At 56.6% G+C, this 15,588-nt stretch overlaps 1 protein-coding gene across 1 annotated transcript in view; it reads right to left on the reverse strand.

Moving 5' to 3' along the window:
• Positions 1 to 2,859: 2,859 nt before the first annotated feature.
• The window catches only part of TGFBI (transforming growth factor beta induced), a 31,525-nt gene continuing 18,796 nt past the window's right edge, over positions 2,860 to 15,588 (reverse strand). The window contains exons 8-17 of the mRNA XM_054567976.1: positions 13,174 to 13,386; positions 12,225 to 12,362; positions 11,497 to 11,642; positions 10,607 to 10,743; positions 9,660 to 9,790; positions 7,269 to 7,393; positions 5,947 to 6,049; positions 5,024 to 5,103; positions 3,961 to 3,985; positions 2,860 to 3,488 (exon numbers count right to left, since the gene is read on the reverse strand). Of these exons, the coding sequence (XP_054423951.1) occupies positions 3,448 to 3,488; positions 3,961 to 3,985; positions 5,024 to 5,103; positions 5,947 to 6,049; positions 7,269 to 7,393; positions 9,660 to 9,790; positions 10,607 to 10,743; positions 11,497 to 11,642; positions 12,225 to 12,362; positions 13,174 to 13,386 (1,139 nt within the window). The 3' untranslated portion in view covers positions 2,860 to 3,447. The remainder of the gene's footprint in view (positions 3,489 to 3,960; positions 3,986 to 5,023; positions 5,104 to 5,946; positions 6,050 to 7,268; positions 7,394 to 9,659; positions 9,791 to 10,606; positions 10,744 to 11,496; positions 11,643 to 12,224; positions 12,363 to 13,173; positions 13,387 to 15,588) is intronic.

Genomic DNA, 15,588 nt, shown 5'->3' on the forward strand with positions numbered 1-15,588 from the left:
TGGAGACAGCCCTGCGGGAGTTGTCGGTGCCTGAGGCTGCCTTGGGCCCTCGTCCTGTGGATGTGTGTGTAGGAGGTTGTCCCAGACGCCGACTGCCCCTCCAGTATTCTCTGAACTACCTTCATCCGGGGTTTGGCCAAAGGTCACTGTGGAGTGAGTCTTTCTTTTCACGCCAGGCAGGGACGACCAGCGGCGGCCCTGTCTGACTTCTCTGGAGAGGGCACCAGGCCCACCCCTCATCCCACGGCCCCCCCTCCTAGCTTTGGAAAATTTCTGAGCACAATATTCTGAGCAGCGCCTGTCAGAGCATGACAGTGAATTATGGTTTCAGGCACAGAGGTACTTTCCTCTGCGTGAGAATCCCCTTCCTTTCTCCTCTTTCCCAACAGCCATGTGGCTGGGGCGTCCCTGGCTGCCGTGGGTCCCCCTCCCTGCCCTCCAGCAGCATGTGAACAAGTTACGGTCTGGGCTGTGTGAGCAGAGGCCAGGCCGCTGCGGCTTCTCGGGAGGCGTGGGGTTTTCGAGCCCTTTCTGGCCACCCTGGCACTCAAGCCCTGCTTGCCCAGGGCTGCCTGGGCTCCTCTTCAATGGACCCCGTCAGGTGGGGCGGGTGGGGCAGACTGGGTAAGAGGGTAGGATTGATATTCGCATGGACCTGGACTGTGTTTCCAGCCTCTTCCTATTCTGTGACCAAGCTGCTTTATCTCTTTAAGCCTCTATTTCCACAGCAGTAAAATGAAAGTTCTACCAGCAGTTACCCATTTCACAGGACTGATGTCAGGAATAGGAAAGACCATGCTTTCAGGTTGGCCCACAGCGGGCCAATGAGGCCGGGCCTGGACAGCCCCTGCCTCTGTGGGGAAGGCCCACCAGCCCAGCCGGCCCTTGGACCCTACTGCTAAGCGCCTTTGCAATCCCCTCTGCACCCCAGAGGCTTGGTAGCCCCAGAGTGACAGCAGGGAGAGAAGGGACCAGGCAGAGCCCTCTCTGTAGTCCCTCTCCTTCTCTCTCCTGGCCGGAGCGCAGCGGGCAGGGCTCAGACCAGGAAGGCCAGGCAGCCTTCCTCCGGCCTTCTGACGGATGGGGCGCAGGCGGCACTCACCCTCCTCCGGCGATCGCCCACCCCCAGCAACAGCCAGGGCTGACCCCTTAACCAGGGAGTCCATCTCCTGGTGGCAGCTCCGAGTACTTAGCACACTCAGTCTCCAGGAAAGACATGGGTGTGTGTGTGTGTGTGTTGTTGAGGACCCCAAAATGGGAACTTGACCTTCCCTGGTGGGAGGAGAAGGCGGGGCAATGGCAGTCACAAGGAGGACGCCCCAGGGGAACTGAGAAAGTGCAGCGGAGCTCCCTTTTCCGGGGAGGCTGGGTGGGGGCTGGGCAGAGGTTGAAGTGACAGATGGAGCGGGTTGGCTTTTTTAAGGAATCCTGTGGTGATCTTTATTTTGCATTTCACCACTCGGGTTCTGATGTTCTTATGAATGGCAGCGTGTGCACCTCGAGCGCTGGAAGTGAGGTGCGGCAGAGCGCACCCAGCGCTGAGCCAGGCTATCCTCAGCCCCGCCCCTGTGACCGCCAGGCCAGGCGAGCAGGGCAGGTGACACCTCCCCTCTCAAGACGCCTTCTCCCCAGAGCCTGACCTCTTACCCGGTTAGATCCTTCACCTCCTCTGTCTCCCCACTTCTGGGAGCTCCTGTGTGTCCCACCCTCCAGCCCTCGCTCCCTCAGATTTCTTCAGTCTCTGCACAGAACCACAGGCCTTCCTCCTGAGCCCATATGGATCTGCAGGCGGTAGCGCTGTCAGCTGACGAACGATTTTCTTCCAGCTGTGGAATGAATGGATGACTTTACTGGATGACATGTAATGTCTGTAAGGCAGGGCTGTCTTCTCGGCCACTGCTCTGTTCCCAGCAGTGGACAGACCAGCAGCGGCGGCCTTGGCTCAGTGGCTCCATTAAGTGCAATGAGCTCCGCCTGCTGGAGAGAGTCAGCCTTGGCCAAGGCAAGTGTGGGAGGGCAGGATGGTCCCATTTCCCAAGACAGTGGGCTGCCCTTGGGAAAAGACACAGGAAACAGGGCTCTCAGCGGCCCTGACCCTAAGCAGTCTTGGCGTGATGAGAGTAAGGCTACCTTCTGCTGTGCCAGGCATGTTGTATCATCTTGTTCATCCCATGATGGACCTATGAAGTAGATGTGATGGTCATTCCTGCTACAGGTGAAGAAACAGAGGCGGTGAGTGGTGAAGTGATGGACCTGAGGCCACACAGTTGGGGAGCAATGATGCCAATGCCACACTAGCCTCTCGGTGCCAAGGACGTTTAAGATGGAGAACACAAAGGGGGCAGGGGAGGGTACTGGAATGTAGTTGGCACAGAGGGTACGGCTGGAAAACCTGGGCTTGCTTGCTTGTCACAGGGTGGCCTCTGGGAGTCAGGCGACTGGGGTTCCAGTCCCAGCTCAGCCGTTTTCTCTGTTCCCAGGGGTTTTCCCCTTCCTAAGACTCAGTTTCCTCATCTGTATAATGAGACCAGCGGGCACCCATTTCACAGGGTCACAATGCTGTAAGGGAACACAGACGCTTCGGGCCAGTAAGAGACATGCTGGTAAAGTGAACACTGAGGACCCAAGGCCCTGGGGCTGGTGGGAACTGAAATGATCACAAGTTCCACAACGGCGGAGGTTCAAACCCCTGTGCTGTCTGGGCACGTGAGGACCGGCCCATCCTCAGGACCCACTGCTGAGATGCCCCCAGGGGCTGTGGGGTAAAGGAGCATCACAGCCCCAAGGACCAAAGCCCATCCCTGGAAAATACCCAGGCCAGGACAGCCCCCATCCACACGGACATACGTTTCTTTGGCTTTATTATTACAAACACATCATGGCCCTGCTACACCTGGGAAATCCTGGGCTCTGTGTGCTCTACCTACCTTCCCTCATCTACCTGGCCAACAGAAGTGTCCAAGCCACGTGTGGGCTCGGGACACGTTTGACAGAACAGTTCAACTCATAGCTTATAGTGATGCCACTTCTCCAGCGTGACAAAGCTTACAAAAACAGTGCCAGGGCGCCCCCCCCACCCCCACCCCTGATGCTGGGTTGCTCGATGCATGTTTTGGAAGCTTCACGAACTTTGGTTCCCTCTTCTGGAGCAGTTGGCATAGGCAGGAAGTTCCACGTTTGGGACAGGTCCTTTCTGGAAGCGAATGTCAGGGAGTGACATCCAGGTCTCTCCATGCAGTGGGTTAACAGCCATGTTTAGAGAGAACAGAAATGAAGAGTGTATCTCTCCCCTTCCTCCCCAACTCGCCCAAGGCTCAGATCTCACTATGGTGCGGCCCATGTACATTGAAGTGTGCTATTTGGTTTCAAAAACATTCAGTCTCTTTGGCAAAGTGGGAGAAATTGGCAAGGAGCAGCAGAAGTGCCTTCCTCCCGTGGTCCTTCGCACTAGTGCTTCATCCTCTCTAATAACCGCTGATAGACTGGGGCTGAAAGAGAGAAGTTGGAGAGGTGAAAAGGAGGCACGCCTCTCCGTGTCCGCCTAGCGCCTATCAGGTTCATGAGCACGGGGGCCAAGGGGTCTCTGTCTGCCACACTCCCCGGCGTCCAGCAGGCGCTTTGTGGTTTGTGAAACTTCCTCTTTCAGTGAGGTTCTGAACTGGGATTTTCCAGGTCTCCTGGCTTTGAACCACGCCCTCACCATGGGCTCCCGCCAAGCCCCCGTGCACTATTTCTAGGCTCCCAAAGCCAAACATTTACATCAGTCCCAAGAGGCTGGTACTCTTATTATCTCCATCTTATAGAGAAGGAAATGGAGTGTTCTGCGCCTGACCCCAAAGGCCAGGCTGGCTTTATTGCATCAGTGATGTTTTTCTCTCTACAAAGCAGATGGCAGGGATGCCTGCTGGGGGGTAAGGCCCACACAAGCCTATGGGGACTTCAAACCCAGACCAGACTCACCTAGTTTCACAGAGCTCTGGGCGGCCTGAAAGAGAACACAAGGTGTCAGGTTTTTGAGTCAGAGGTGTGCCTGCACCTGCCCATGGCGGCGGCTTCACTCACCGCCATCCCTGCTCAGAACAAGTGCTGGGGAGGAGGGAGAGGAAGGGGGGCGTGGAACTACTGGGCCCTGGGGAGCTCCTCAGTTGGCCTTGGCAGCCCTAAAGTGATGTGCAAATCCGCACCAAGTGGAGCCTGAGGTGAACGTTCCCGGGACACCTCAAGGCCAGGGTTCCACCGAGACCCCGGCCTAGAGCTTGGGGAGCTGGGATTGCACAGGGGAGTCAGAGCTCAGGGCCAAGAACCTTCCTGTGGGGCACTGAGGACACCCCTCTGTCCAAAAGGAAAGTGACACATCCCAGCTGCAGGCCTCTTGGGTAAGGATTGCCTCCCGCAGACCCTTTTCTTGACGTGTAAGGCTTCCGTTAGGTGCCCCATATTCCCAAGGGGCTCCACCTGACCCAAAGCAGCGGAGCATCCTGGGAGGGGCTCCGCGCCCTGGGCACGGCTGGAAGCAGGCAGAGAAGCACAGAGAGAGTCAGGGGTCCCGAGGAGGACGGGGCGAAGGCACAGAAGGGAGTCTCTGCCCACAGAGCTGGTCCTGTGTCCAGAACCCACACCACAGCCTGGGAAGCCCCTGCGGTGCCCGAGAGGGGCCATGTCATGGAAAACAGGCCCAGGCGGGGGGCGGGCCGGGCCGCTGTTGGGCAGGTTCAGGATGGGGGCCCTCCTTGGAGAGATGGGTTCTGGGGCTGCCTCTGTTCTCATCAGCAGTAGCTGCCCTATAGATGGGGCTCAGAGGCCTCCGTTTTAAAGGCCTGAGAAGCAGGGGCTGCCTGGGCTCTTGTCCCTGAACTCCACACAAGCCAGGGCTAAGGATGCCTTGATGGGAGAGAGAAGTTTCAAGAGGGCCCTGGGACAGCAGCCAAGGAAGACAGGGGATCTGGAGAGCCCTTCCATGGGCCCAGGACGAGGGCCCAACCAAGGCTGCTCAGGCCAGGGCCGAAGCTAGCAGGCATCTTACCCTGGAAAAGGCTGACGCCTGTTTGAAAATTTCAAGTGCGGAGTCTGCCAGCTCGTCCCCTCGTTCCTGAGGCCTGTTGGCTGGAGATGAAAGAAAAGGCAGCTTTGGTGAGAGAGAAACTATTAGCATGCCACTCCTAACGCCAGCGGGCTTCCACCGGTGTGCTGTGGCGGGCGCATGGGTGGCCGCGAGAACGTTTAAAACACACAACACCTGACTATTTAGTCAGGGGCACTGACTTCTTTTCCCTTAGACTGTCAAATACAATAAAAATGACAACAAGCAACACAATAGCTGTCCGATGTGAATGAGTCAAAATCATACCTATTTTTTTTGTTAGATTGGCAAAAAATGTATTTTTGGGGGGTGCCACAGAACTTTAGTAACTAAGTTACACGTGTCATGAGATGAGAAAGGTTGAAATTGCTGCCTAACAGCCATGACTGGGGGGCACTGCTGGGCTTCCCGGCTCACATTTTCCAATGAACTTGTCCCCCATGACTCCCCTAACACATGGCAGAACTGGGCCCGTGGGCAGAGGGCACAAAGAAAGGAGAACACACGAGTGAGGGCGGAGGCTGGACTCGGGTGCAGCTTTGCCGGGGTCAGGAGGGCTCCCACGGGGCGCGATGCTGTCAGAACCATGTCCACAGTGTCTGCAACGTGACAAACACTGGGCTGTGTCCGAGTGGGCTAAGACAGCCGGGCGACTCACAGAGAGAGGCCTGGCCTTGCGCGCTCCCTTACAGCGGCCGTGAAAGAACAGTCCCTCATTCTTTCACTCAGCCACAGCGATGCCGTCCACAAAGGCTCGGCTTGCACCTTATTCTTTTCTTTGCTTAGAAGAGTTTTTCTACCAAACACCAACTGCTAGAGAAAGGCAGCTACACCCTGAGGGGGAAGAGGAGGCTCCGGGGCCTTACCTGGAGGCTGCAGGACACTGGAGATGGCATGGACCACGCCGTTGGTGGCCATGATGTCGGCTTCGGCAACAGGCTCCTTATTGACACACACAACATTATTTTTCTGGGAGAAAAAGAGGCAACAGTCATTGCACATAGAGCATGTTTACCTCATTTGTTCAGCCAATGCTGACCGGGCACTTCCAGAGAGCAGACCCTGGGCCCAGTGTTGGGGACGCTCTGGTGAAAGGGACAGTCCCTGACCGCCTCGAGCCTTTGGTCTGCTGGATTCGCTCCAGCCCCCTTGTGCGGACTCAGCACACCGTGATTTACAAAATGCTCTTTTGTGTTCCTTACTTCATCCTCACAGCATCGTATGGAGGTGAGGCTGATATTATTGCCTTACGTAATGGAAGAGGAAACTGAGGCTCCAGAGAGGCCAGGGGCCTTCTTTAAGCTAAGTTGGTTGGATGGATGGGGACAGAAGCCAGATCTCCAGCTCTGGGTAAAGGGCTCTTAGCACTTCGGCGCGATGCCCTCCTTGGGATTTTCTCACAGTTAGCGCACTGGGGTAAATCTGTGTCAGGCTTTCTGGATGACCCGCATGTCAGACCGACGGCGGGAAGAGGGGGCTGAAGCCTGTGACCGACAGGACCTGACAGCCAAACCTAAGAGCTGGGGGAGTCTCAGGTGACCCGCACAAGTCAAACAAATCGTTCCTGCCTCCCTACATGCCTTCCCATGCTCTGGAGAGAAGCCGATGAGCAAAGAGACGGCTGGAGGGCAGGGGAGAGCGGGGTGCTGGGCCAGCCGCACGCTGGAAGGGCGGTCCCTCCACAGGGGGTCGGTGGCATTGGCTGGGGCAGCCACGGAGGCCTCAGGCAGCTCCAAAGTGGAATGTGTCTCAACGTGCAGAGCAGGGAGGGCTCACAGACCAAGTACTTTGGGATGGTCTGGCTCATGGTATAAGTCAGTGAGCCCTGGATTTGGGGGATGGAGTGAGAAGGGGATTGGGGATTAATCACTCAAGACATGGAAGTGATTGCCCCTCATCTCCTTAAGGGAAGGAAGATCTAATAGATGCCAGATGCCAATCAGAGGCTTCATTCCCCTGTAAATCTGAAAGTTCTTATTCATGTCTAACCACACAATCTCACTGGATTTCCCTGAAGACCTTTTTCTGTTTTCTTTTCTTTTCTTTCCTTTTTTTGGACAAAATGCTCTCAGAGATTCAAGATGCACCTTGAAGACTGTGTGTGTGTCTGGTGCCTTCCGGGGGAGAGGTGAGCCCTGGAGCCTGGGGTCAGGCCACGGCCAGCCTCTGAACGTGCGGACGCACTCACCGAGCCGACTTCCAACTTGTCGCCTTGGAGAGACTTCAGTCGCACCAGGGCCCCGACGCCGCCGCTAACCAGGATTTCATCGCCGATGTGGTACTTCAGGATGTTGGCGAGCTCCTTGGCATTGCCTGCAGGTTTGTGGGAAAGAAAGCCGAGGCAACGCCAAGGTTGGTTATTGGCAGGGTCAAGGAGGGCCCGGAGGAGAAGGTACAAAGGGTCGCCCTTGAGCTGGAGAACCTGCCTGGCTCACAGATACTCACTGAGCACCACTGTGTGCTCAGCCCTCGGCCTCACTGTCCCATAGTGATCAGGGGAACAAGGCCTATGTCCATGGCCACGAACCTCCCCTGCAGCGGCGGGCTGCCGCGTTGTGATGCTGAGAAGGAGTTAATCTGTGCTCCTCTGCTAGTGATTCATGTTTCCATGAGCTAAATATTTGTCTGGGAAGCCAGGGACCTTCAAGCACTGGCATCTGGGACATTTCATCATCAGCATGGCTCCCAATAGTTATAACAGTAGTGAAATATTTACACATTCTGCTCTCAAATGCCTATTCAGAGACGGCTATTTCCTGAAGGGAGAACTTGAAAGAATCAACAGCTGCAATCTGGAGGAGCTGTGGAGCCGATGAGGTCAGGGCCAAGGGGGGATTCCCGCCCCCGCGGCCCTCCCCCCGCGCCTCAGCATTCCTTCCAGCCCGCATCAGCCTCCTTGCCTACTGCGGGAGGCATCACGTGGCTCATCAAGGTGCACAGGCATTTCCCAAATTAAGTGTGGGAGGCAGTTCTTCAAGCTGCCATCTGCTCTCTCATCTCTATCGAGGCTGCCCCCACGATGCTCACATTACCAGCCAAATGGCTGAATCTCCCCAGGGCTATTTCCAGCATCTTGGGCAGGAAGTTGTAAAGCATTTTGAAGCATTCACTTGATTATCAGCACATCCCCATTAGTGCTAAGGGACAGAGCCACCAGGTACCAAGTGATTTCCAAACACAGACAGCTGGCAGCTGGCAAGAGTCCCCCTTCCACAGAAACACTGCCAGCCCTCGAGGTGTCTGCCACTGGGCCAGCCCTCCAGGCCCCAGAGTGTTGGGGTCCGACCCTGCCTGCGGGCCGGCAGGAGGGCGCGCTGGGGGAGCTCGGTGCTCGCCCTCCTCTGCTCCCACGCAGCTGAAAATGAAACGGAAGCTGAGCAGGCTCAGGCCACCTGGGGAATATTTCGTTCCTGCTGGACAGAGGCAGGGTGGAAAGTTTATGTTCACAATGAACTTCTCCCCTCTTCTCAGGAACATACGTCAGCATCAGAGACACAGGCATTCAGTTAGCAATAAAGAAAATTAAACAGGACACAAATTCAGCTCACAGCTGCCTGCAACCTGAACCTTCTATTCCGTTCCAGAGCAGGAAGGGAGGTGTAGACTATGTGGCCCCAGGGTTTGGCCAAGGTCCTTCCTTCTCCTCCTTCCCAGGCCCACCTTCTGTGATGGGCCGAAGTGTCTGTCACGGGCATGCGCCAGAGCTCAGCACCGCAGCCCTGTCCCGCTGCCCCTCCACCGCAGCCATCGCTGATGGAGGGTGTGTGCCCAGCACAGTGGGGAACACCTCAGTTAGTCCTCAACGCACCGAGCAAGGTGCTCTTACCATCCTCATTTTTCTAATGGGAAAACAGGCTCAGAGAGGTTAAGCAACCTGCTAGAGGCCCTTTGGCTGGCAAATGCCAGAGGCAGGATTTGAACCTGCGTTCAGGTCATCCGAGAGCCCAAGCTCTTGGCTAGATTTCTGCTCAAACATGCACAGCTACATTTTTCAGGGCCGTGACCAGCTTCTCATACAGCTTGTATCCGGGGGGGAACATGTGATGCAGGTAGAAGGCTTCATTATCACTGCTCTCACAGGCCCTCAGTGGAAGCCACATCTCAGTGACTGGCCTGGCCGTCCCCGACCCAGAAGCCCTCTCTGCTCTTCTCTGCCTTGTTTGGTGCCGGGAAGGCTGACGCTGTGAAATATGTCTTCCAGGCTCCCTCCCTCACCTCCCGCAAGCAGCTGACAGGCAGTGAGCGTGTGGGAGGAGAGTGGGGCTGAGGCGCGTGGTGACCCCGGCTCTGATGGCAGCCGTTTGTGGCTCTGGCCACTGTCCTGTGCCCCTCGTCCAGCTCTCCCTGGTCCCATCCACCCCGCCCTCGGGCCCAGGGCAGTAAAGGCCCCCCATGGCTGTTAGTCCCTGGGGCCACCACCCTTTGCTGGGCCCCTAACCTGCCCACACCTCTGCCAACTCTCACTGTTACTGTTTCTTTCAGTCAAACCCTTTGTAATGCGTCAACTCTTTCCTGTGGGGACCCTGACTGACACAGCGACGTGAGAGAAGCTGCAGCATGGACTTAAGCTGGTCTTTACCCAAAAGTTTGTTCCGCTCTTCCGGTGGCATGGCTTGGAAAGCTTCATCCGTGGGGGCAAAGACTGTGTAGACCCCGTCCCGGTTCAGTGTCTCCGTCAGCCCTGCAGACTGGATGGCGGCCACCAGCATGCTGTGGGGAGACGCACAAAAGACGTCACCCGCCTGGAGCTGGGGGTGTCCCTTTCCCTCACATACCCTTCCCCCCCACTGCAGGCAGCTGGAGCCCAGAGCACTGGAAATCCCCCCTCCACCCCATGCACAGAAAGGGACGATCCAGTCTCTATCTTTTCTCCTTAAATGCTAAGCTCGGTTAAACGGCCAGAAGTCAGAAGCCAGAAGGGGAACAAGGAAGAAAGGGGCAGTGGCACAGCTGCTCTGGAGCCTGGCTGAGCCACTGGGCCCCGGGGATGTGATCGGGGAGGGCAGAGGGTAAGTCTCCCAGGCTGCTGTACTGGTGGCTGACCTGGGTAACAAGAGGCACGCCATGTCACAGCGCCTAGTGGTGAGCAAGGCAGTCAGAAATGGAGAAAACAGGCCAGAAAGCGGACACCAGGAGGCTGAGAAGGAGTGGCAAGAAATCTTCAAATGCAATTGGCAGACACGGCACAGGGTGAGGCGCATGTGCGCGCAAGGCGGGGTGCTCTTGGCTCACCCCGGGCTTTAAGTTGAGAGTGTGATGCCTTCCTTGCACTTGAATAACAAAAGTGCAGGCCCTCCCTGTTTCCCACGGGGGAGGGCTATACTCCCACAAGTAACCCATTTTCTCAGCTGAGCCTTTCAAGGTCTGTCTCCCTGATCTTTCCCACAAACCTGGAAGGTCACACCAGTGTCACTAGTGTTCATTGATGCCCAGGGGGAGGGGGGAACTTGACAAATAGCTGAAACCCAGTGTCCTCCCCAGCATGACCCCTTGGCAGAAGCCCCGCCCTGGGATGGGGCTGGTCACCTGAAGCGATTGTCCCCCTTCAGGACGTCCATGACGGTCCCCATTGGAGGGGTCAGCATGCGGTCCATGGTGAACAGGGTCCCGTAGCGTCCCCTCTTGTCATGGGCGGCGATGCAGCTGTTCTCGATGCACAGGCTCTGTGTGGAGGCGGGGGGGGGGGCGGAGAGAGGGCAGGTTATCCCCCAAGGAGGAGCCCCCTGATGTGTGCTGAGGGCGTCATCCATGAATGTCAATGAATATACACAGGGCTGGGTTTTCAAGACTAGGATAAACGGATGTATTTTCTCCAGGGAAGAAAAACATAAAAGCAGTGTTCCAGAGGGCCCCAGAGGCCCCGTAATGAGACTATCACGTTACACGTGAGGTCCACTGACAATGACCAAATAGCCAGGCCACGTCTATCCATTTCTTATTTAACAGATGTCAACGATCTGTGGTCAGGTGGTGCTGGCTGGTCTCAAGCAAGAGCTGTGTTGTGTTGTGCTTCCTGCCTGATATTCCAGGGCAGCTGCTGGGTTTGAAGAGAGAGAAGGGACAGGAGAAGAGAGGAGACCCTTTGGACCAAGGAGGGCTGCGCTTCGGTCCAGGGGGCTTCTCTGCGCCTAAGCCAGGAAGGAGTCAGACCTCCATCCCCCCACCCCGAGTTCCCCACCCTGAGTTCCCGGGGGGCTGCTGTCCACCCAGCCAGGCCAGACAGGGGCATGGTTTCTCCCTGAAAGCCTCCACAAACAGAGGTTCTAATCCTTCTGCAAAGGCTTGTTGGATCCTTTGAGGTCAGATACACTTTGCAGAAATTCCTTCCTTCCTTATTTTTTTTTTTTAACACTAATACAGCTTCTATTTCTCAGAGCTGAGAAAAGGAGGGGCCTGGTCGAGGACCCAGAACTTACATTACGATAAACAAAAACTCTCAGTTTTTTGCCGCCCAGAGTGTCCAGGGTCTGTCCGTGGTACAGATACTTGGAGGCCAGCTGGGTTTTAACCATGTGGTTCAGAAGCAAGTTCTTCGTACGGGCATCAACGGGAGGGGTCCCATCTGCAAGAGAAGGGGTGGTCAGTTCCGGCGCACGCCCCGGGGAGACCGAGGGGAGGCAAGTGCAGCGAAGAGCCCGTCTGTCCTTGACTTTAGAGCCGGAGATTGAGAAATCGAGGGAGGCCGCAATATTCCTTAACATCTGGCACCTTCTGTGAATTAGAAAAAAACACAAGGCGGCCCAGATAATCGAGGGCGTTTGGAGTTTTGCCCTGAGAGGGAGGGGCAGGCACGGACACCACGGACCGTCTCCGCCTTCCGCATGGCCATGACTCAGCTGCATCCCGCCTCTGACTGCCGACTATCACTTTGGCCATTGTCCCTGCAAATAAAGAGGCAGGGGAGTGCCCTGCTCCCCCCATGGATGCGAACTCTTGAGTTCTGAAGGCCAGAGCCCCAAATGCATTCTTTGCTCTGCCAAAGAAAACAGCAGCGGCTCTGGAGTTCCTGGTGAAGTCACATCTGCTTTCGGCTGAGCTGGGCGGGAGGGCTCATGTTCTGCAGGGCGCTATCCATCAGGGAGGTGACAGCGGCAGGGCAGTGCTCCCCAGCGACACATTCACAGCGATGCCTTCCCTACGTTACCTTTGAAGACGGAATTCAGGGGGGCCAGGAGAGTCAACTGCTCATTTCCAGAGAGATGAGAGCTGAGGCCCGCTTGTTGGAAAAGGTCAACGGCGGTGGAAACATCGGACTCTGCAGCCAACTCAAACAGCGTCTTGGCTACAAAGGAGAAGAAAGTGGGTTCAAAAGTTAAAAGTGCTGTTTTCATTTGTCATCTGTGCACCCCAGAGCCTGACACACATCAGCAGGAATGTCACCTCGTGAGTCAACAACACCTCTGAACACTGCTGGGGCACTGCAGGCTCATGTCGTCAGTGGACGGTCACCCAGAAAACCTCCCTGGTCGGGGAAGCGAAGCGAGGCGAGGCTCCATGCGGCAGGGGTCGGCGGCTGTCCCAGCCCTTAGTCAGGGCACTGTCTAATGCCCGGGGCAAAGGCAGCACCGTCTATGCCACAGCTTCTGAAGAGCAGATGAAGGCCAGCGACCACACCCATGGAAAGAGTTTTCTTCTGGTTCGGTTTTTCCTTTGCAAATTCAGCACTCATGGGACATAGACCTTTCTCGAATTCCAGAATGGGGCTAGGATGCTAAATGAAACCCAAGCTATAGTCCATTCGGTCATTTCTCCCAGGGCCAGTGAACCTGGGATGCCTGTGCGCTACGGAGAACGCAAAGGCCTTCCGTGCCCAGCTGGGGTGGGCCGACCTTCTGACAGGCTTCGGTGATCGAATCGCTCCCTCCCCCGGCACCTACGGTGGCTCTCCGCTGCCTCCGGGCCTGCATCCCAGGACTCTCTGCAGCCGGGCCACAGCCCACTGGGCGCCCAGCCTTCCCTCCTGACAGGCTGTGAGCTGGGTGCAGGTGAGGAATCGGCCCCCAAGACCCCTGAATTCCCCCAGCTCTGCCACCGTGGACGGCAGAAGGGACAGTGGGCTTGGTAAAACTGAGGCCCCCCGAGGCCTGGCTTACCCGAGTCTGGGATGAGCAGCTCATCGATGAAGTGGATCACACCGTTGGTGGCCAGGACGTCTTTATTGGTGATGATGGGCTTCCCGTTGATGGTGAGCATGTCCCCGCTGCAGCCCACCTCCAGCGTGGTGCCCTGCAGGGTCTCCACGGACAGCCCCGCCACGATGGCCTCGGCACACATGGCTGACTTCAGGATGTGGTTGTTCAGCAGGTCTGGGGGCCGAAGCACACGGGCGGGTCAGGGCAGCCTGCCCATGGCTCCGAGGGTGCTGTGCTCTCCGGCGCCCACCTGCAGACGAGGCTGCGGCACCGCATGGCCCGGAGTGTGTCTCCCCCTGCCTGCGGTCCCTCAACCACTAGCCCGGCTCTGCGGTCAGGCTGCCTGAATTTGAATCCCGGCTCAGTCACTTACCAACTGTGGGACTCGAGTCCAGTGGAGATTAGCAGAGCATTCATCTCCTGGGGCCGGTGCAAGGCCGAAGCTCTGACTGCGAGGCGCCAGGCACAGTGCCAAGAGTAAACGCCCAATACATGTGATTAGCCTACTAGTGCTTGAACCTCAGGGATACGGGAAAAACTCACATGAGTTTACACTGGGACTTCGTGTCTACTGACCTTAATAAAAATGTAAAACGTGGGGAAAAGACGGAAACTGTAGCAAATGGGGTTATGAATTATTTGTACATTTTATTTGCTTTTGTACATTTTACCCAAAGGACCACTGTTGCCAAGCTGTCTTAGGGGCTGGGAATGGTGGCCAGTAAGGCATGGTCTTTGCCGCCCCATTTACCCCACCATAGATCATACATATATAATCCCTTAATTACTTGTCCAAGTGCTGCTTTAGGGACCAGACAGGGGTCAGAGGCCCCGAGGTGCCTGTGCCCGAGCCCCAGCCTGGCAGAGTAGGTTCTGGGACTGCGCCTCACGGAAGTCACCATGGACCTTTTGTCTTATTCTCACGGCAGAGGCGCGTTTCAGTGTGTCCTGAGCGTGGGAGCCAAAACCGCACCGCCTTGGTCAGGAGGAAGCTCTGGGGCCCTGCAGAGCCCTCGGGCGCCTGCAGAAGTGCCAGGGGACTTGAAAGCCAGCACTGACCCAATTCAGCCGGCGGAAGAGAGGGGACAACAAGGTCCCTATGGGAATGAGGCCTTGGGGATTTAGCTTCCTGGGGACGGAAACTGAAAGCAGAGGTGGGGTAGGTGACCTGCCAGGGCCACCCGCAGGGCGAGCAGGGCCAGGGCTGGAAGCCAGTCCTCCAATGGGGCACACTGGCCTGGGGCTGAGTCTCACCCATCTGTCAACCCACTAGGAACAACAGGACACTGTGGGATGAACTCACGGCCCCTGCCTTCCAGCTGCCAGCTCGGCGCCCACAGAGGGCTCTGGCTTTGAGAAAACGGGTTACAGAGCAGAAAAAGGCAGATGCACATAAAGGATAAATTAGGGGTGGTTTTGTTCACTTTATAATAAGAAGTTTTGACATCTACAAGATAAAAGTATGCTCTGTACAAACGTGTTTTAAGGAAAACAGTTCTAAGTGGAAAGCTAACTCTGCTGAGATGGACCCACAACTCACCTCCTCCAGGAAGCCTCCCAGACCCCTCAGGCTGCATGTGCCCAACCCGTGTCCTGCCCTCATGGTGGGCATCTTTGTCACTGTGACCTGTTTTGAAGCCTGTCATCCTCACTAGCCTTAAACTTCCTTGCAGGCAAAGGCTGTATCGTGTTCACTTTTGTGGCCCAGTTCCTGGCTCAGGCCAGACGCACAGAGGCAGCACAACATCAGGACACAGCGGATTCCCATCTGTGCACTTGGCACGCACCCCTTCCTGTCCCTGCAAGGCTGCAAGGAGCACCTTCCGCATTCACAGTGTTAGAAATGCACCAGGTGTTGTCGATAGCGCATTTCAAAGGGGGGCTTAAATAGATTCAAAAGAAACGAAGCCGTCCCTAGATTCTATCTGGGAGGAATAGGCGCGGTGGGGGCCCACAGGGGACTGGGGCCTGCCCCCTTTGCAGAGCCCTCTGGGTCACGGGGCAGCAGCTCGGTGGTCCTGGAGCTGAGGGGCAGGCTGGCAGTCGGCGCAGGGCCTGGCCTCCCCTCTAACCTCCTGGCAGGCTTGGCACCCGCTCCTCCAGCAACAAACAACACACCCCTGGCTTGGAGAGGGTGAGGAACGACCTGGCAAGGAGGAGTCCAGAGTCGACGTTATCGGTTTTTGACTATCACCCCAGATTATCCATGACACCCCTGGCCAGACATGGGAAGCGTTCAAGGGTCAGTGTGACAACTCCGTTTCAAGGATGCCAGGACCAGCCACCCCCGCCCCATACCGCCAAGCTGCCGCCCACCTGGCTGCCCGCTTCTGCCTTTGACCATAGAGGCCTTCAGCGATCCCTGCGTCTGGCGTG

This window comes from Pteronotus mesoamericanus, unplaced genomic scaffold (assembly GCF_021234165.1).
Source record: "Pteronotus mesoamericanus isolate MK-2021 breed Mesoamerican mustached bat unplaced genomic scaffold, CSHL_Meso_final contig_2, whole genome shotgun sequence".
NCBI lineage: Eukaryota > Metazoa > Chordata > Mammalia > Chiroptera > Mormoopidae > Pteronotus > Pteronotus mesoamericanus.